A 17,500-nucleotide genomic window follows, 5' to 3' on the forward strand; every position below is an offset into this window, starting at 1 on the left:
CTCTTTCGACATAAAGTAGAGCGCCCTTTAACCCAGCTGCTGTTGACTGTCATGAGTCACAGCAAAACCAGTGTTTGGACAGAACACACACACAGACACACACACACACACACACACACACACACACACACACACACACACACACACACACACACACACACACACACACACACACACACACACACACACACACACACACACACACTGCTAATAGATGATGAGTTAACAGGTGAAAGAATGTTCCCGTCTTATCAGTTTGTTTTGGTGTGACGGAGCGATGCCGTCGCTGTTTTACAACCTGAGCAGCAAACACAGCGGGGAGATAATATCCTGATCAATATCCCCATCAATATCCTGATCAATACGCTGCATTGTCATGTCATTCTCATACATTGGGTAAACACTGCATCCACATTAAAACAAAAACTGCTTAATATGTAAAAAAACCTGTTTTGTCTTGGCTCTCGAACCTATGAATGGAAGTTGACCTGTGATAAAAAGGTTTAGCTTTTCCTTGACATCTTAATTAAACCTCAAAATTATACATATATACACACACACACACATATATATATTTAGATATATTTATATATCTAAATATATTAATATATATATGAATATATATGTGAATATATGAAAAATATATAAATATATTCATATATATATAGTCATGTATATTTTTTTCTTCATATATATATTTATATATTCATATACAGTATATATATATATATATATATATATATATATATATATATATATATATATATATATATATATATATATATATATATATATATATATATATATACAAATCAGATACATTTAAATCAATGTGACGGTGATGATGAATTCTGAAGTTATACCTACACACCTCAAATTAAACAACACATAAATCTATACCCTACCCCATCATATCTACATATCCATATGTCCATAGATCAAATTAAACAATTAATAAAACATGTTTGTCTGTGTGTGTGATGGTGGCAGCAGCGTCAAACTAAACAACACAGTGTGTGGTGTGATGTGGAATCACCAGGTTTTGCTCTTGGCCTCCTCAGGACGTGGTTGGTGGTGGTGTGTGAGGTGTTGACAGCACGGTGTGTGTGTCTGCCACGGTTCAACCACAACAAACCAGATGAAGGTACAGCTGCCACACTCACTGCAGGGAACCTGCTTCTTTCTGCTCTTATTTACAAAGTGTTTGGATCGTTTCCACGGAGCCACCTGGTTGTCATGGCAACAGCGGGACAAAAGTTGTCTATTACACCTTAAACAACGTCCAGTCACACAGTCATTATCTGTAAATAGCTCCCAGCGGTCATGTCTGGTATCTATATACACACTACTAATACATTATATATACATATATTTTACATATGTATATACATAGGTATAACATATACATCTACATATACACATTATAATATACATTATATATACATATAACATATACATCTACCTATACACACTATTGTCTACATTATATATATGCATATGACATATACATCTACATATACACACTACTATATACATTATATATACATATAACATATACATCTATATATACACACTAAGATGTACATTATATATACATATAACATATACATCTATGTATACACACTACTATATACATGTTATATATATATATATATATATAACATATACACCTACGTATGCACACTACTATAAACATTATATATACATATAACATATACACACTACTGTATATATTTTATATACATATAACATGTAGCTCTACATAAACATACGACTATATTCATTATATATACATATAACATATACATCTATGTATACACACTACTATATACATTATATATACATATAACATATACACACTACTATATACATTATACAAACATGTAACATATACACACTACTATATAAAGTCATATGTGTATAAAAATATACACATATGACATATACATCTACATTTACACACTACTACACATATATACATATAACATATACAACTACATATACACACTACTATATACATTATAAATACATATAAAATATACATCTACATATACACACTACTATAAACATTATATATACATATAAGATATACATCTACATATACACACTCCTATATACATTATACAGTGTATGCATATAACATATACATCTACATATGCACACTACTATATACATTCTATATACATATAACATATACATATACACACTATTATATACATTATATAAACATATAACATATATCTACATATGCACACTTCTATATACATTATATATACATATAATATATACATCTACATATACACACTACTGTATACATTTTATATACATATAACATATACACACTGCTAAAGACATTATATATATATATATTACATATAAATCTACATAAACACACTACTATATACATTATGTATGATATACATTTACATAGACACACTACTATACACATAAAATATATATAAGACAATTTTTGACTAGTATCACAAGTTTATAACTAGTAGGACTTGTATTATAGCGTGTATGTCTTGTTTTTAACGTGTATGACTAGTTTAATAATTAGTATGTCAAATCTATAACTAGTATGACTAGTTTTAGAACTAGTATGACTAGTTGTATTACTAGTATGTCTAGTTTCTAACTAGTTTCCAACTAGTTTATAATTACTCATTTTATAACTAGTATGTCTAGTTTTATAACTAGAATGTCTAGTTTTAAAACTATTGTCTAGTTGTATAACTAGTATGTCTAGTTTAAGAGCTCCCACTGGGTGGTAGGAGGGAGGTGGAAGCAGGAGGTGTGGTTGCCTTGACAACGGTTGTTATTAACAGACAGCGTCGTTATTCAGGAAGAACCCAGCGCTGGCTGCTGCCATCGACCAATCAGGATCCAGGAAATCCATAAAAAAAGTGAGACATGATGTTCAGCAGCAGAGCGGCGCCGCATCCATCTGCGTGTCTTTCTATACCTACACTGATACTCCTCTGAGCGCTCCATCCCTCTACACCTCCACCCCACCCCCACCCTCTCTTTCCCAACCCTCTCTCCCCCTCTTTCTCTTTCCCTGTTTGTCCCCCTCCCTCCCTCCCTCTCGTATCGTCAGCTCTCTCTCTTCCAGGAACGTTCTGGGATCATGTTGCTCTGGATCGATCTGCACCGTTTACCTTATTGTCGCCGCCATTAATGCTCTTTTAATCTGCTGGGATTACAGCCATCCACCCGCATCCACCCGCATCCACCCATCCATCCATCTATCCATCCATCCATCCATCCGTCCATCTATCCATCCATCCATCCATCTATCCATCTACCCATCCATCCGACCACCCATCCATCCACCTATCCATCCATCCACCCATCCATCTATCATCCCAAAATAATCCGCTGTTTAACACGTTTGTTTAAGAAAAGACTGATGCAGGGAAAGGACGACGACTGGAAAACCCAGCACGTCAACGCTCCCTGTTGGTGTTTGTTTGCATATCTGTCAATCTGAGTATTGATCTGCTATCGATAGATCAATCTGAGTAATGATCTGCTATAGATGGATCAATCTGAGTATTGATCTGCTATCGATAGATCAATCTGAGTAATGATCTGCTATAGATGGATCAATCTGAGTATTGATCTGCTATCGATAGATCAATCTGAGTAATGATCTGCTATAGATGGATCAATCTGAGTATTGATCTGCTATAGATGGATCAATCTGAGTAATGATCTGCTATAGATGGATCAATCTGAGTATTGATCTGCTATAGATGGATCAATCTGAGTAATGATCTGCTATAGATGGATCAATCTGAGTATTGATCTGCTATCGATAGATCAATCTGAGTAATGATCTGCTATAGATGGATCAATCTGAGTATTGATCTGCCATCGATGGATCAATCTGCTGAGCTCATTCAAAGTAATGGATTCGATGAAAGGCTGTGATCAGGTGTTTTTCGGGATTTTCTTTGTATCATAGCTGCCGTAAACAGGGTGTGTGGGTAATGGGATAAAATCTATACACATCATGATGTCAACCTCCATAAAGTATATATGGATACAAACACACTTGTCTAGAGAAATAGCAACAACCACGTAGCTGCAACAACTTAGTGAACTATTCAACTGCAAAAAAACAATTTCCTGTTATTAATGTGAAACTGGACATTTCCACATTCAAGTCTTCCATCGCAAAACATGACCACTAGCTAGTGTTAGCATTAGCATTAGATGCGAGGGACGTGGATACAGGCAGGGAGAAGCGGTTGACTGTGATAAACGTCATCATTCAGAAATAAATGACCACCATTTCCACTACTGACCAATCAATTGGCCAATCAGCTCCCCGAAAACGAGTGTTCGTGATAGATTTTAACACATTATTCTGCCTCGCGACAGCTTCCACAGATTTGCAAACAAACAAACAACTTATCCGTCAACATGTCGGCAATTCTGTCCCTCATACTCAATGTGAACATCCAGCCCAAATAAGTTTCCGTTTTTGATCAGATACAAATTTTGCCCAAAAGCTCTTTAAAGTAGAAATACAGTTGTGGTGACATGTAAACAGATCAGGGCAAGTCCACAAAGCTCAGCTCCCAGACCGTCCTCTAGAGCGTCCCCTAGAGCGTCCCCTAGAGTGTCCCTTAGAGCGTGGCCTAGAGCATCTCCTAGCTCCCAGACCGTCTCCAAGAGGGTTTGCTAGAGCGTCTCCTATAGCATCCTCTAGCTCCCAAACTGTCTACAGTGTCTCCTAGTTCCCACACCATCCCCTGGAATGTCTCCTAGAGCCTCTCCTAGCTCCCACACTGTCCCCTAGAGTGTCTCCTAGAACATCTCCTACCTCCCAGACCGTCCCTTAGAGTGTCTCTGTGGTGTGGGGATGGTCTGGTTGAGCAGCCACACCTGACCTGGATCCAGGTGACTGGGTCAGGGTGGCTGCATACCTGTTGCTCATAGGTTGTTCTAATGAGCAACAGGTTAAAACCCCCATCCCCACACACACTCAGGAGAGGAGCCCTGTCATGACATGTTCTATCTGCTCCTGGCTTGTTCCACCTAGCCTCCTCTCTACAATAAACTGGTATCGTCTTCTGTGTCTCTGTGCTGGAGGGCCCTGGAAACGCCACTTGGATGGCGTGTGGTAGGAGAACTGCCACAGTCTCCACAGTCTAGAGTGCCTCCTGGAGTGTCTCTCAGAGCGTCTCCTAGAGTGTCTCCTAGAGTGTCTCCTAGAGTGTCTCCCAGAGCGTCTCCTACAGTGTCTCCTAGAGTGTCTCCCAGAGTGTTTCCTAGAGTGTCTCCTAGAGTGTCTCCCAGAGTGTCTCCTAGAGTGTCTCCCAGAGCGTCTCCTACAGTGTCTCCTAGAGTGTCTCCCAGAGTGTTTCCTAGAGTGTCTCCTAGAGTGTCTCCCAGAGTGTCTCCTAGAGTGTCTCCCAGAGCGTCTCCTAGAGCGTCTCCTAGAGTGTCTCCTAGAGTGTCTCCCAGAGTGTCTCCCAGAGCGTCTCCTAGAGTGTCTCCCAGAGCGTCTCCTAGAATGTCTCCCACAGCGTCTGCTAGAGCGTCTCTGAGCACTTACATACACACACACAGCAAACAGCAGCTACTTGAACATCGTTTCAGCTCCAAAAATGTTCCTTCTTATCGACCCCCCCCCCCCCAAACACACACACACACACACACACACACACACACACACACACACACACACACACACACACACACACACACACACACACACACACACACACACCTCACATTCTACTTTATTTCACACTTAACTGGAAGTTTGACGCTTCAGCGAAGCCAGACTCCCAGATATCGTCTTTCGGTCTTTTCGGGGATCGGTGCTATCGCTCTGTTCCCTGGCTGATTGTGTGTGTGTGTACTGTGTGTGCATGGTGTGCGTGTGCATGGTGTGTGTGTGCGTGTGTGTGTGTGTGTACTGTGTGTGCATGGTGTGTGTGTGCATGGTGTGTGTGTGTGTGTACTGTGTGTGCATGGTGTGTGTGTGTGTGTGCATGGTGTGTGTGTGTGTGTGCATGGTGTGTGTGTGCATGGTGTGTGTGATCATGGTGTGTGTGTGTGCATGGTGTGTGTGTGTGTGTGTGTGTGTACTGTGTGTGCATGGTGTGTGTGTGTGTGTGCATGGTGTGTGTGTGTGTGTACTGTGTGTGCATTGTGTGTGTGTGCATGGTGTGTGTGTGTGTGTACTGTGTGTGCATTGTGTGTGTGTGCATGGTGTGTGTGTGTGTGTACTGTGTGTGCATGGTGTGTGTGTGTGTGTGCATGGTGTGTGTGTGCATGGTGTGTGTGCATGGTGTGTGTGTGTGTGTGTGTGTGTGTGTACTGTGTGTGCATGGTGTGTGTGTGTGTGTGTGCATGGTGTGTGTGTGTGTGTGTACTGTGTGTGCATTGTGTGTGTGTGCATGGTGTGTGTGTGTGTGTACTGTGTGTGCATGGTGTGTGTGTGTGTGTACTGTGTGTGCATTGTGTGTGTGTGCATGGTGTGTGTGTGTGTGTACTGTGTGTGCATGGTGTGTGTGTGCATGGTGTGTGTGTGTGTACTGTGTGTGCATGGTGTGTGTGTGTGTGTGCTGTGTGTGCATGGTGTGTGTGTGTGTGTGTGCATGGTGTGTGTGATCATGGTGTGTGTGATCATGGTGTGTGTGATCATGGTGTGTGTGTGTGTGTGTGTGTACTGTGTGTGCATTGTGTGTATGTGTACTGTGTGTGCATGGTGTGTGTGTGTGTGATCATGGTGTGTGTGATCATGGTGTGTGTGCCTCTGTAACACACCAGGAGTAGAAATGTCAGGTTTGATTTGGCCGGTGTAATAAAGCAGCGACTGGGCCACTTTCTCCAGTGAACCGAGGATGCCGGGGGTCCGTCCCCCTCCACCCCTCACTCACCCCCCACAGCTCCATGGCAGCAGTAATTGGTGCACGGGACACTCTGGATTCTATGGACGCCCTAGACACTTTCAACCCTATGGAAGCTATGGACACTCTGGATACTCTGGATACTATGGACACATTGGATACTATGGACACTCCGGAAATTCTGCAGGCTAGTGACACTATGGACACTCTTGCTCTGGACACTCTAGACACGATGGACGCTCTTAATGCTATAGAAGCTACAGACACTCTGGACACGATGGATGCTTTGGACACTCTGGACACTATGTCAAATCTGAAACACTATGGAAGCAAGGTACACTTTGGCCACTACGGTCGCTCTGGACACACTGGGCACGCTGGACGATCTGGTCACTCTGGGTGTACTGGACGCTGTTGCCACCATGGACGGTTTGGACACTGGACGCTCTGGATCCTATGGACGCTGTGGACACTCTGGACACTGGATGCTCTAGGCTCACACGGTCTGCTTAAAGTGCGACTGGTAAATTTCTCTTTTTGCTGCACGACTGTGGCGTGGCAGAGCGTTCCCAGCAACATGACGGCTATATACACAAACACACTCCATCCAGAACTCTTTGCGATCTCATTCTCACAAGACGGCGCCGCATCAGGGAGATCAGCTTCGTCAAAACAAGCGGATCCTTATTTGTCTTTGTTCCGTCAAACGACGACAACGCTGCTTCACACGAAAAGCGGCCGAAACGAAATAAGTGCGACAGGGTTCTTTCACCTCGACGCCGCCGCTGGTGACCGCGGAGAACGTACAAAAGGACGAGGCTGAATAAAAACAATCCACAACATGTACACACACAATATGTATTACATATGTATTGTATTATTGTATGTATATATGTATTTCCGTCTCTTAAGAAACAATTCACTTTTATTGCTCCACAAAGAGGCGGGCGGCGGCTCAGGACCAAACAAAAGCGTCTATCTGCCCCCCCCCCCCCCCCCCCCCCCCCCCCGTCTCCCTCCCTCCCCCTCTCCCTCCCTTCTGCCTGGTTAACCCAGTGAAGGTGAAGGAGCAGCGACTGAGATTCCTTATCAATAATTCATTCAGCCACTGCTGCTGCTGCTCTGGTGTTCAATTCCCCCCGGTCCGTCGGATCACATAATACCTCCATCCCCCAAAACAGGAGCAGGGGAGGATGGGCTGGGGGAGGGGGCGGGGGCAGAGAGAGAGGTGGAGGGAGAGAGAGACCGGATCACATAATACCTCCAACCCCCAAAACACAGAGAGAGGGATGGGGGATGGAGGGATGGAGTGGGGGAGGGATGGATGGATGGAGTTGGGGAGCGATGGAGTGGGGGAGGGATGGAGGGATGAAGTGGGGGAGGGAGAGAGAGACCAGATCACATAATACCTCCAACACCCAAGATACACAGAGGGATGGAGGGATGGAGGGATGGAGGGATGGGTGGATGGAGGGAGACAGAGACACGGGATCACATCATAACTCCGTCCCCAAAACACAGAGAGAGGGATGGATGGAGGGAGGGAGGGAGGGATGGAGTGGGGGAGGGAGGGAGGGATGGAGGGATGGATGGATGGATGGAGGGATGGATGGAGGGAGGGAGGAGGGAGGGGGGAGGGAGGGAGAGAGGGATGGACTGGGGGAGGATGGATGGATGGATGGATGGAGGGAGGGGATGGGGTGAGGAATGGATGGAGGGAGGGAGGAAGGGAGGGATGGATGGAGGGATGGATGGATGGAGGGAGGGATGGATGGATGGGGGGATGGGGGGATGGATGGATGGATGGATGGAGGGATGGATGGATGGATGGATGGGTGGAGGGATGGATGGATGGAGGGATGGAGGGATGGATGGAGGGATGGATGGATGGATGGATGGATGGAGGGATGGATGGATGGATGGATGGATGGAGGGATGGATGGAGGGATGGAGGGATGGATGGATGGATGGATGGAGGGATGGAGGGATGGATGGAGGGATGGAGGGATGGATGGAGGGATGGAGGGATGGAGGGAGGGAGGGATGGATGGGTGGATGGATGGATGGATGGATGGATGGAGGGAGGGATGGATGGAGGGAGGGAGGGATGGAGGGATGGATGGAGGGATGGCTGGATGGAAGGATGGATGGATGGATGGATGGATGGATGGATGGATGGAGGGATGGAGGGATGGATGGAGGGATGGATGGATGGATGGATGGATGGATGGAGGGATGGATGGATGGATGGATGGATGGAGGGATGGAGGGATGGAGGGATGGATGGATGGATGGATGGAGGGATGGAGGGATGGATGGAGGGATGGATGGATGGATGAAGGGGTGGAGGGATGGGGTGTCTCCTCTATCCCCTGCTTCCACTGTTTGGTGGCACAGCCAACAGGAAGTGGGGGGCGGGTCAAGAACAAAGCAAAACCAATCAATGGATCAGACGAGAAGAAGTAAAAGAGGTTTAGGGAAGAAACAACAACAACAAAGTGAAAGGTGGTGTAAGGTGGTGTAAGGTGGTGAAAGGTGGGAAAGGTGGTTAAAGGTGGTGAAAGGTGGTGAAACATGGGAAAGGTGGTGAAAGGTGGTGAAGGGTGGTTAAAGGTGGTGAAAGGTGGTGAAGGGTGGTTAAAGGTGGTGAAAGGTGGGAAAGGTGGTGAAACATGGGAAAGGTGGTGAAAGGTGGTGAAGGGTGGTTAAAGGTGGTGAAAGGTGGGAAAGGTGGTGAAACATGGGGAAGGTGGTGGAAGGTGGTGAAAGGTGGTGCAAGGTGGTGCAAGGCGTGGAGGTCACTTTAAACACCAACACAAGGATCAACCAATCCATGACAAGGTGGAAGGTGAAATAAAAGGAGGATTTCCCAGTCGTCCTCATCATTGATCGATTGATCTTCATCTAAAACTCCATTGATTGTGCATCGATCATAAATCATCAGGGAATCTGTTGATGCACGAAGACGTATTATTTATATTATTTATATTACTTATATTATTTATATTACTTATATTATTTATATTATTTATATTACTTATATTATTTATATTATTTATATTATTTATATTATTTATATTACTTATATTATTTATATTATTTATATTACTTATATTATTTATATTACTTATATTATTTATATTATTTATATTATTTATATTACTTATATTATTTATATTATTTATATTACTTATATTATTTATATTATTTATATTACTTATATTATTTATATTATTTATATTATTTATATTACTTATATAATTTATATTATTTATATTACTTATATTATTCATATTATTTACATTACTTATATTATTTATATTATTTATATTACTTATATTATTTATATTATTTATATTATTTATAATACTTATATTATTTATATTATTTATATTACTTATATTATTTATATTACTTATATTATTCATATTATTTACATTACTTATATTATTCATATTATTTACATTACTTATATTATTTATCTTATTTATCTTATTTATCTTATTTAAATTATTTATCTTATTTATATTATTTATATTATTTATCTTGTTTATCTTATTTATATTATTTATATTATTTATCTTATTTATATTATTTATCTAATTTATATTATTTATCTTATTTATCTTATTTATATTATTTATCTTATTTATCTTATTTGTCTTATCTTATTTATATTTTTTATGTTATTTATCTTATTTATGTTATTTATCTGATTTATCTTATATTATTAATATTTCTAATGTTATTTATGTTATTTATATTATTTATCTTATTTATATTTTTGATATTATTTATGTTATTTATATTATTTATGTTATTTATATTTTTGATATTATTTATGTTATTTATATTATTTATGTTATTTATATTTTTTACATTATTTATCTTATTTATATTATTTATGTTATTTATATTATTTATGTTATTTATATTTTTTTTATTATTTATCTTATTTATATTATTTATGTTATTTATATTATTTATGTTATTTATATTTTCTTTATTATTTATCTTATTTATATTTTTATTATTTATTTATCTGAAGTATGGAGAGACATGAATTTGAAGTTTTTATTTGAAGACCTGACACTGCAGTTATCCATTATAAAAACTATACTTGAGGGGAATAATTACATCCAGCAAATGTTATGAAATATTAATCATTTCTGAATATTTTGGGGGTGAATATCACTGCTCTCAAAATAAATATCTGATATGAAATATCTGTGGTTATTATTAATATTCAAAATTCATTAAACTGCTTTACTTTACTGAAATATACAACTTTACGGTAATATCTGACTTCATTGTAATATTTGGCTTTACTGTAATATACAACTTTACCGTACAATCTGACTTTACTGTAATATCTGACTAAATTGAATATACAACTTTACCGTACAATCTGACTTTACTGTCATTTCTGACTTTATTGTAAAATGCGACTTTACTGTAATATATTACTTTAATGTAATATCTGACTTGATTGTAATATCTTATTTCAATGTACATATGACTTTGTAGCTTTGAACCAGGCCACATCTGGCCTCGCATCAGGATGTCGATATCGTCCGACCCTATAATTTGAAATGTAAAGTGTATTTTGTTCATATTATTTGAATCAAGTGCAAACGTAACCGTTGTAACTGACTTTCAGGCTCCGGCCGTCGCTGTGGAGCTGCGTTCCGTGTTGTAATGCTCCGAGGTCAAAGACACGTTTGGACATTATAACCCGGACGCTCCGACGCTGCGGCGGCTTGTTTTGAAACGGAGCCTGATAAACCCTGTGCCCTCGCCCTGTGGACACGCTGCCGCCGCCGCCACCGCCACCGCCACCGCCGCCGCCGCGTGGAAGGACCTTTGTGCGGCTGAACCGTGGGTGGAAATGTTTTTCTAGGAATAACTGAGCAACTGTATGAAGTCGATACGATGAAAGATAAGATCAGAGCTGCAGCAAAACGCTTTGGAAGCGTAAAAACATACATTTGGACGTGATTATAGCCACCATCTCATCTATAAATATATAATAATAATAACAACAATAATAATAATAATAATTATTATTATTATAATTATAATTATAATAATTATTATTATTATAATTATTATAATAACAACAATAATAACATACGAAGAAGCAGAAGAACATTTTTAAATAATTGCAATAAATGATGATAATAATAATACACAACTATAACAATAATAACAACAATATAAACATACAACGTATTAAAATAAAAATAAATTTAATTATAAAGGAAAGGGAATTTTTATATATGACAAATACAAAATAAATTATAAGGGAATATTACATATTATATATACATATATAATTTGATATTTGCGCTTTTTAAAGTGTTTTGCTGCAGGACTGCATAAGGACAACAACATCATATCAGGATATAAACACTGCAACTCATTCACCGGTGCGTAAATACGTCATATTTTTCATGAGTAAATGTGGAATATTATCATGGATTATGGATCATGGATATTTATTATTATTATCATTATTATCAGAGGTGCAACATTTCATGGTGCACAGGGGAGATGCAACGCACACACCATCCGCAGCATTAGAAAAGTGATGTACCATTAACCCTGTAACTGTACAACCTATACTGTCAAAATGTCATTCCCAACGAGCGGATCAATAATGGAATAAAAACACATCGGCGTTCCATGAGATGAACCTTTTAGGAGTAGGGCAGTATAAAACCAACAACAAAAACATGCAATAAGATGGAAGAAGATGGAATAACGTGGAATAAGATGGAATAAGATTAAATTAGATGGAATAACATAGAATAACATGGAATGAAATGGATTAAGACTGAATAACATGGAATAACGTGGAGATGGAATTAAATGGAATAAGATGGGATACCATAGAAAACATGTATTAAGATGGAATAACAAGGAATAACATGGAATTACATGGACAAATATGGAATAAAATCGAATAAAATTGAATAAGACAGAATAAGATGGAATAACATGGAATAAGATTGAATGAGATGGAATAAAATGGAATAAGATGGGATAAAATGGAATAGGATGGAATAATTTGGAGTAAGAGGAATAAAATGGAATAACATGGAATAAAATGGGATAACATGGAATGAGATGAAATAATATGGATTAAGATGGAATAACATGGAATAAGATGGAAACGATAGAATAAGATGGAATAGGATGGAATGACAGAATAAAATGGAATTAGATGGAATAACGTGGAATAAAATGGAATAAGAATGAATAAAATGGGATAACGTGGAATCAAATGGAATGAGGTGGAATAGGGTGGAATAACATGGAATAACATGGAAAAACATGTAATAACTTGGAATAACATGGAATACTATGGAATAAAATGGAAAATGATGGAATAATATGTAATAACACGGAATAAGATGGGATAATATGGAATAACATGTAATAAGATGGAATAACAAGGAATAACATGGAATAAAATGGAACAAGATGGAATAATGTGGAGTAAGAGGAAATAATATGGAATATGATGTAATAATGTGAAATCACATGGAAAAAGATGGAACAACATGGAATGATATGGAATACGATGGAATACAATGGAATAATATAGAATAAAATGGAATAAAATGGAATGACATGGAATAACATGGAATGAGATTGAATAAAATGGAATACATAGAATAAGATGGAATAACATGGAATAACATGGAATTAAGTGGAAATAAAATGGAATAACATGGCAAACATGGCATAAGATTGAATGAGATGGAATATAATGGAATTACATTGAATAACATGGAAAAAGATGGAATTACAGGGCATAAAATGTAATAAGGTGGAATAACATGGAATAACGAGGAATAACAAGGAATACGATGGAAAAAATGGAATAAGATGGAATAAAATAAAATGACACGGAATAACATTGAATAATATGGTATAACATGGAATAACATGGAATAAGATGGAATGGGATGGAATAAAATGGAATAAAATGAAATAAAATGGGATAACATGGAATAACATGAAATAACAGGCCTGTCATCAAGTGAGATGATTGTATTTCCGCAGCTGTTTCCCCTCAAACCACCGTGGCCACAGGACTCTGATGTGTCTCTGTGTTTCTTTGGGGAACGTCCTGCTTCCCCTTCCAACTGAAACATTCCTCCTGAGCCTGAACCTGAACCTCCACACTGTGCTGGTCCTCCTGCCTCACGCCCTCATCCACCTGCTCCATTTATTTGGGGCCGAAAAGACAGAAGCGACAATAAAGGTGGAGTCAATTCTTCTCCCCCTCCCCATCACCCCCCCACCTCTCCCCATCTCTCCCCCTCACCCCCTCTCTCGCTCCATCTTTCTCCCTCCCTCCATCTTTCTCCCTCCCTCCATCTTTCTCTCTCCCTCCATCTTTCTCTCTCCCTACATCTTTCTCTCTCCCTCCATCTTTCTCTCTCCCTCCATCTTTCTCTCTCCCTCCATCTTTCTCTCCATCTCGCCCTCATCTCGAACAATGGAGGTGTCGCGGGCAGTGCCGCGGTTCTCCGCTAGGGGGCGCAGCGAGCCCACGCTCTGACCCGGGACCCTGGATGGATCTGACTTATTCCTCCTGGTTCCCTCCACACGTCTCACTTCTCTTTTGACTCCTTTAGCTCCATCAACACCCTCTTCCCCCACCTCCACCTCCACCTCCACCCCTCCACCCCTCCCTTCCTCCGAACAACGTGCTGTGCTGTGGTGCTGCTCAGCGGCTCCTTTACTCGATCAAATCAAGCGTAAACAATCAGTTTCCTCCACTTCAATCACGACATGTTTTTTTATTTGTTTCTAATGCTCATCAAACAAACCCCCACAAAGAAATATGTATTTATTTCAAATGCATTTAACTGTTTGAATGCCTAATATTTTTAATGCATATTGTTTTGAATATATATTATTTTGAATGCACAATGTTTTGAATGCATAATATTTTGAATGCATATTTTTGAATGAATATTATTTTGAATGAATATTTTTAATACATATTATTTGAATTGCATCATTTCCATTGCGTATTATATTATCATGGCGTATTATTTATTTCAAATGCCTACCTTTTGAATGGAAACGCTCTGTTTAATCCATATGATATTTAAATAAATATTATTGTTTTTAAAGGCACATTACTTTTACATGCTGTACATGATGTATTCAGTGCATACTATTTATTAGTGCATATATTTTTGCTCAAGTGCAAATCGATGAATTGATATTGACTTTAAAGCGTTAATTTTACAACTCAGAGCCCAAATATGTTCTTCTTGCAGAACAGGGAGAGAGAGAGAGTGTGTGCGTGTGTGTGTGTGTGTGTGCGTGTGTGTGTGTGTGTGTGTGTGTGTGTGCGTGTGTGTGTGTGTGTGTGTGTGTGTGTGTGTCTGTGTGTGTGTGTGTGTGTGTGTGTGTGTATGTGTGTGTGTGTGTGTGTGTGTATGTATGTATGTGTGTGTATGTATGTGTGTGTATGTATGTGTGTGTGTGTGTGTGTGTGTGTGTGTGTGCGTGTGTGTGTGTGTGTTTGGGACGGTGGGGGAATCCCGCGACCTTGTGGTTTCATATCGATCGTTGGGTGATCGATCAGCAGTGTGATCATGACGCGTCATCTCTAAATAAAAGTCTTTCGCCTGATTCCTCCCGCGCTCCACGCGCGTAAAGAGACGCGCGCGCAAACAAAACAAACAGGACACCGCGAGGCGCGCGCCGCGTCCACGAGGCTTTGGAGATGTTGTTGTTTGTTTGTTTGTTTGTTTGTTTGTTTGTTTGTGTTTTCTTGTCTGCATGTCTGTCTGTCTGCATGTCTGTCTGTCTGCATGCCTGTCTGTTTGCTTTCAGGATACCTTGTCTTACCTGCAAGCCGTAGGGCCGACATCCTCTGGAACTCGGGCTCCTGCAGCCACTTCCACATCCTGCGGAAGGTCTCCCGGCCGGACTTGAGCTTGCTCCAGGGCTTGGGGTTCCGCAGCAGGTCGGACAGGGTGCCCTGCGACCGGCACAGCACCCGCTGGGCGAAGATGGCCTGCGGGATGCTGTAGCGCTTCAGCTCCGCCGTGATCCTTTGTGCCACTTCTTTGGTGTTGATCTCCTCCAGCTGCCCCGAGCCGGTCCCCCCCTGCGACCCTGAGGAGGAGCAGGGCGGCGGTCTGTCCCGGGTGGACGCCAACACGGGCCCGTGGGTTGGAGACTGCAGGTGGGGATGCGGGTGGTGACCCACCGAGGACGCGGCGGCGACGGCGGCGGGGTGCCCGGGGTGGTGCATGCCGTTCAGGTGGGGCATCATGCCGGACGCGGGGCCGCCGAGGCCCCGGTGCTGGTGGTCCCCTCTGGCCAGCATGGTGGCGGTGTGGTGGGCGTCGAAGTTGGCCGCCGCCGCCGCCGCGGCCAGCATCTTGTCGTGGCCGCCGTGCGCCGTGGTGCCGTAGCTGTGGAGACTCTGCTGGGTGTTGTGGATGGAGCCGAGGCCGTTGCCCAGGACGGGGCTGCTGGCCAGCGGGGACAGGCTCTGCCCCATCCCGGGCATATGGTCCTTGTGGTACGGGCTGTAGAGGTTGTTCATGGCCGGAAGCACCCTCTCGTCCCGCATCAGGGTGAAGCTCCCGCTGACGTTCCCCGCAGTGAGCCGCTGGTGGTGGTGGTGGTGGTGGTGGTGGTGGTGCGGGTGGTGGAATTTGTCCGACACCGTGGAGATCGGGGGCAGGGGCTGCAGCGGGGTGAGCGTCGTGTAGGTGCCGCTCATCCCCATCCCGGACGGGGAGGTGTCGCAGGGCATGCTCATGGCGTGGTGCAGCGGCAGGGACAGCTCCGGACGATAGTCCCCGGCTCCGTCCAGGATGGTGGCCATGCTGGACACCATGGCCGAGCGTGAGGACGCGGCGGCGGCGGCGGCCAGGTCCTGGTGTATCCGCAGGGTGGACGCCGCCGCCGCGGCGCCGGGTCCCGGGTTCCCGCGGCCGCCGCCGTGGTGGTGGTGGTGCGGACTGTGGCCGCTCATCAGCTCCGCGTCATGGCCCACGGAGCTCACGGTCACGCCGCCGTGGAGACTGGCAATGTTGTCCATTGTCATCTCCGTGTTCATGGCGTACGCGTCCAGGTCCTTGGCCAGGCATCGGTAGGCGTTAGTGTAGGCAGTCTTCATTCATCTGCCCCCTCAGTCCATCAGGTAGAGCCGAATCCTCCTCCCGCTTCGCCCCTTCTCCACCTCCCCCGGTGCTCCGGGACGGGTCGGTAGATTCCACCACCGCCGCCGCCTCCGCCGCCGCCGCCGCCGCTCGTCCTCGTCCGCGCTCCCGATCCCCGATCCCCAAATCCCGCCGCTCCTCTTCCTTCGGTCCCGCCTGAGGCCTCGCGTCTCACCCCGCTGCAAAGTGTTTATTGTGTGGATCATATGGGCCTGTGCTGCCGCTGCCTCCCCGCATCCATCCCTCTCCTCCTCCGGTGTGTTCTGCCCCGGAGAGGAGCTGTCCACTGTGGGCAGCTCTCTCAACCCAACGCGCGGCGCGGGGCGTGGGGAGGGGTGCGCGGGTGGGGGTGGGGGGGGGGGGGGGGTGGGAGCCGCCGTGGATTGATGGCGCCGCGGACCAATGAGCGGTGGGGTCCCC

At 42.7% G+C, this 17,500-nt stretch overlaps 1 protein-coding gene across 1 annotated transcript in view; it reads right to left on the minus strand.

The window, feature by feature from the left end:
- Positions 1 to 17,037, minus strand: part of onecut2 (one cut homeobox 2) — a gene marked incomplete at both ends in the record, with an annotated part of 29,143 nt that extends 12,106 nt beyond the window's left edge. Inside the window, one exon of the mRNA XM_080018185.1 lies at positions 15,753 to 17,037. Coding sequence (XP_079874311.1) covers positions 15,753 to 17,037 — 1,285 coding nt within the window. The remainder of the gene's footprint in view (positions 1 to 15,752) is intronic.
- Positions 17,038 to 17,500: the final 463 nt, after the last annotated feature.

This window comes from Zeus faber (assembly GCF_960531495.2).
Source record: "Zeus faber genome assembly, chromosome: 17".
Taxonomy (NCBI): Eukaryota; Metazoa; Chordata; class Actinopteri; order Zeiformes; family Zeidae; genus Zeus; species Zeus faber.